The sequence below is a fragment of the Conger conger genome, chromosome 10 (genome assembly GCF_963514075.1).
Source record: "Conger conger chromosome 10, fConCon1.1, whole genome shotgun sequence".
Classification (NCBI taxonomy): Eukaryota; Metazoa; Chordata; class Actinopteri; order Anguilliformes; family Congridae; genus Conger; species Conger conger.
Window position 1 is genome coordinate 46940090 of NC_083769.1, and position 5000 is coordinate 46945089.

General features: G+C 49.5%; 1 protein-coding gene across 1 annotated transcript in view; it reads right to left on the minus strand.

Annotated features, from left to right (window-relative positions):
• The window catches only part of megf6a (multiple EGF-like-domains 6a), a 160271-nt gene that overhangs the window by 12694 nt on the left and 142577 nt on the right, over positions 1–5000 (minus strand). The window contains exons 27-28 of the mRNA XM_061259149.1: positions 2307–2435; positions 770–898 (exon numbers count right to left, since the gene is read on the minus strand). Of these exons, the coding sequence (XP_061115133.1) occupies positions 770–898; positions 2307–2435 (258 nt within the window). The remainder of the gene's footprint in view (positions 1–769; positions 899–2306; positions 2436–5000) is intronic.

Consider the following 5000-nt stretch of genomic DNA (forward strand, 5'->3'; position numbering starts at 1 on the left):
TGGAAGGAATGCTAACTAGGGAATAATTACAGTCAAGAGACAAAAAAGAGAGAGCGAGGGAGTGAAGGAAAGAGAGAAAGAGAGGGAGAGAGTGAGAGATAGAGAGGGGAAGTGAGAGAGAGAAGGAGAGGGAGAGAGAGAAAGTGAGGGAGAGAAGGAGAGGGAGAAAGGGAGTGAGGCAGAGACAGAGGGAGTGAGGGAGAGTGAGAAATGGTGAGAGGAAGTAGGAGAGAGAGAGGGAGAGAGAGACATGGTGAGGAAGAGAGAGAGAGACAGAGATGGACAGATAGAGATGGATAGAGGTCATGTGAGAGAGAGAAAGACAGAGAGAAACAGAGATAGAGATGGATAGAGAGATGGTGAGGGACAGGCAGAGATGGATAGAGAGATGGTGATGGAGAGACAGAGATGGAGAGAGAGATGGTGAGGGAGAGAGAGAGATGGATAGAGATGGTGATGGAGAGACAGAGATGGAGAGAGAAATGGTGAGGGAGAGAGAGATGGATAGAGATGGTGAGGGACAGACAGATGGATAGAGAGATGGTGAGGGAGAGAGATATGGATGGAGAGATGGTGACAGAGAGACAGAGATGGATAGAGAGATGGTGAGGGAGAGAGAGAGATGGAGAGAGAGATGGTGAGGGAGAGAGAGAGATGGAGAGAGATGGTGAGGGAGAGAGAGAGATGGAGAGAGATGGTGAGGGAGAGAGAGAGATGGAGAGAGATGGTGACAGAGAGACAGAGATGGAGAGAGATGGTGAGTACTGACCTCTGTCGCAGAGTGGACCCCTCCATCCCGGGGGGCAGAGGCAGACTCCACTGACGTGGTCACAGGGGGCGCTGTGCTCACACCTGCACCTCTCCTCACAGCCCAGCCCAAAGCTGCCCTCAGGACAGGCTGGGTACACACACACACACACACACACACACACACACACGCACGCACACACGCACACACACACACACACACACACGCACGCACGCACACACGCACACGCACACGCACACGCACACGCACACGCACACGCACACACACGCACACACACACACGCACACACAGGAGAAATGTAAACATACAGGCAGCCTGCAGCCGAGCGGCTAAGGCACATGAGGTTGGGGGTTGAAGCCCCAGAGTACATAATAAGATCAGTGCAGATGTTGGGCCCCTGAGCAAGGCCCTTAACCCTGCATTGCTCCAGGGGGGATTGGCCCCTGCCGAGTCTCATCAACTGTAAGTCACTTCAGATAAAAGCACCAGTTAAAAAAAAAAAAAAGAATGTAATAATAATAATATTATTACACTGCAGAGTAGCACATACCTGGATATTATTGTTGCGTGTCAGTGTAACCTTAACCCTAAGAATGTGTGACCATGTGCGTGCATACCACTATTATGCTATTATCACAACAGCAGCAGAATCATCCCCCGGTGTGCCTGGCCCCGGGCCAGAGCGGTCTGTGGAAGACTGCCAGGGCTCTCCTCCTCACTTTAACGACACGTGCAGCACAGGATGCTAATGATGCAGCACGGGGGGATGTGCTCCCAGCCAAGGCCCCCCGCTGCTGTTATCCAATACAGGGCACAGGAAGTGACAGTGTCCCACTGCATTGTGGGAAGACCAGCCATGTGTGTGTACGTGCTGTCATTCGACAGCACAGCACTGCCCTCGACCTGCGCTCTGACGCCCCGCCCCCCCCCCCACACCTGGAGCCAGCTCACCTGTGTCACAGCCACCTGTCAATCAGGAGTGACGGACAGCAGGAGCTGAACAGTCGCAGCCTCAGTATGACCCCACCGATACAGTACGCACAGCGCACAGTAAAAGGTTCAGGGTTAAATCAACGATCACACGGTACATATGGTCCCAATTGGACTCGCACACTCTCAGAAATAAAGGTACAAAAAGTGCCTAAATAGTTGCTTGTTGCTGGGTTGTAAAATTGTACCCCTGGATAGCAATATATAATGAATTTGTACCCTTTTTTTTGCTGGAAAACATTCTCATTTGTACCCAAAGAGAACGTCACTGTACTTTCAGGGTACATTTGTGAAATTTGATCCTTGAAGAACACAACTGTACCTCAACTGTCGCTTTATTTCTGAGAGTGTGTGTAGTCTGTGTGAGTTGTGTTGATAATAACATTTTACTGTGCACACACTGAGCATGTATCACACTCTCACGTCTTGTGTGATTCCAGCTCTCTGCATCCGCAGGTGTGTGTGTGTGTGTGTGTGTGTGTGAGAGCAGTCTTACCTGTCTGACAGGTGTGTGTGTGTGTGTGTGTGTGTGTGTGAGCAGTCTTACCTGTCTGACAGGTGTCTCCGATCCAGCCTGGACGACAGACGCAGCGTCCGGTCAGCCGGTCACACTGGCCCCCGTTCTCACACGCACACCGCTGCTGACACCCCGCCCCAAACCGGCCCTGTGCGCACTCTGTGGAGAGAGACAGGACCCCGTCACACACCACCGCCCCAAACCGGCCCTGAGCACACTCTGTGGAGAGAGACAGGACCCTGTCACACACCCCGCCCCAAACCGGCCCTGTGCGCACTCTGTGGAGAGAGACAGGACCACGTCACACACCCCGCCCCAAACCGGCCCTGTGCGCACTCTGTGGAGAGAGACAGGACCACGTCACACACCACCGCCCCAAACCGGCCCTGTGCGCACTCTGTGGAGAGAGACAGGACCACGTCACATGACCAAAGAGCCTACTGCACTCTCAGAAATGGTATTAAAAAGTGCCTAAAAAGGTATAAATGCTAGAAGATAGATCTATTATAATAAACATTTATTATCACAGTATTAATCATAATACTGTGACATGCCTTGGCAATACAAATATTGTTTTTGTAAAGCCAATAAAGCTAAATTGAATTGAACTGTATAGAGAGTGAGAGAGATCAAAAGAAGGACACGCAGAGACACACAGGCAAGGTTTTACACCTCTCTGAAACACATCAGCACAGCTGAGACTCCCTCCCCACAGCCAGCCCGGCACAGCCAGAAGTGTGTCACACATTACAGAGTCCGCTGAGCATGTTTCCCCTACAGTTCATTAATGAGAAAACAGCCCGTTAAATCATTTTTACAGCAGCACCCCAGGAGGGTTAATGAACTGCGTCGGAACCGGTCTGGAAGAAAACAGGCTTTTAATTGTGCTCTAAATTTAGCGTCTACAGGAGACACGAGGTGGAAATGACTGTCTGTGGTCAATGAAACGTCCAGCTGATGCCCCAGCTGATCGGAATGGGATAGCCACTTTTCATACCTTTATTTTTTATTTTTTGTGATCAAATGTTTTTTTGTTTTTTTTAATTCAACAAAAAAAATCTCAAAAAGAACAGTCAACAGTTTTTTTCCCCCACCATCTCGTAGCTTTATTTCGGTGCAGTTACAGTGGAGAGTCAGAGCCGGCCCGTACAGTACGTCATCAGGAGGCACTGAAGTGGTTTTAACCCCAGGCAGCGGTACCCTTCCGCTAGCAGGACGATGCTAACCGCGTGCAGCACCCTCCCGATCTCGGTGCAGGGTCAGCGGGTCGGTGATGCAGGCGAGGCCCTGGCTTCGCTGTACGGCCCTGTCTTGCCTTAAGCCTCAACTCCAGGGGTGGCCGAGAAGGAAATGTTCCTGGATCCTTCCTGGGCTGGATACAGCTGTGTCCAATACAGCTCCATAACAGAGACTCACATACACGTCTATAACCACCAGGAGGAAACAGTCCCCCTCAGTCTCTATTGGGCTGTACCACGCAAATATCCCTCATTTGTAACGCTGGTCGCTGTGGGATTGCGTTCGTCTGGTCTTAATTATTTAATTAACCCCAATCATGTTGTTATTGTCCTCTTACGTAAAAAAATTTCACAATACAGTCGGTTCCTGTATTACAGCTGAAAACTGACGGATAAACTAATGCGCTTGGTGCGTTCAGCAAATGATATAATTGAGGTAGGGTAATTGATGGCCACACACTGGGCCTCCTGCACCAGAACTGTACACCCCTGCTGTATTCGCAGAGACACCTGGGGGCCCAATTGTTGTATATATGGAGGGAGGGAAATTTTGGAGAATGTGCCCCCCCCCCCCCCCCCTTCCTCCGACCCAACCTGGTCAGGGCAGTTAATCACTTCCAGGAGGTCTGCAGGCCTAAAAAAAAACCATACTTTCTGATCTTTTATTATGGAAACTCAAGATCACACCAAACATTCATCATTCTTCAGGGGAAGGAACCGTGAGAGTCCAACTAATCTGCCGTGAAATATTAGTAGCACTAAATATTAGTAACACTACGGATGCTCAACCATAACAGAGCAGAGTGACGGCTGTTTCCTAACGCTCGTTCCAGAAGGCATTCTTTCTTTCTTTCTTTCTTTCTTTCTTTTTAACAAGGCCTATAAAATGGAGAATGCCTTTCAGAAAAAAAAAAAAAAACCCAGATTAATAGGAACAGTTGTAAAGTTTTACTTCTCCAGAAGTGACGAGTAAGCAGCTTCTCACATACACGGGGATAAAATGTCATTTCAGAAACACTGCGTGCCCTACGGCTAGAGTAACGGGCTCGAGAAGCCTTGCACAGTCCTGTTTGGCCCCTGTGAGTATACAGCTGTAGTGTGGCCGTTAGCCCCAGACCCCTACAGACCAGGTTATAGTCCAGCGTCAGTGTTGCTCGACTGGAATCGCAGAACGTCGCTTGATGTAGGCCGGGGGTGCACAACTCCGGTCCTCCAGGGCGAGTCTGCATACTGGTTTTTGTTCCAACCATTTGCCTTGTTTTTAATTTGTCGACAGCTCTATAAATTACCCTGGTCCAGGCCTGCACTTGAGCACAGTAAAATCTTTAGGATACACTTGCAGTCTGCAGCTGTGGCTGTTACTTATATGTAAAATAAGACCTGATTGAGTCGATTAAATAATTAAGAACAGAAGTTGGCACAAAATCCTGAAACGGATCGGCCCTTGTTGTGCACCCCTGAGGGTAGTGGTGTGGTTGTTATAAAA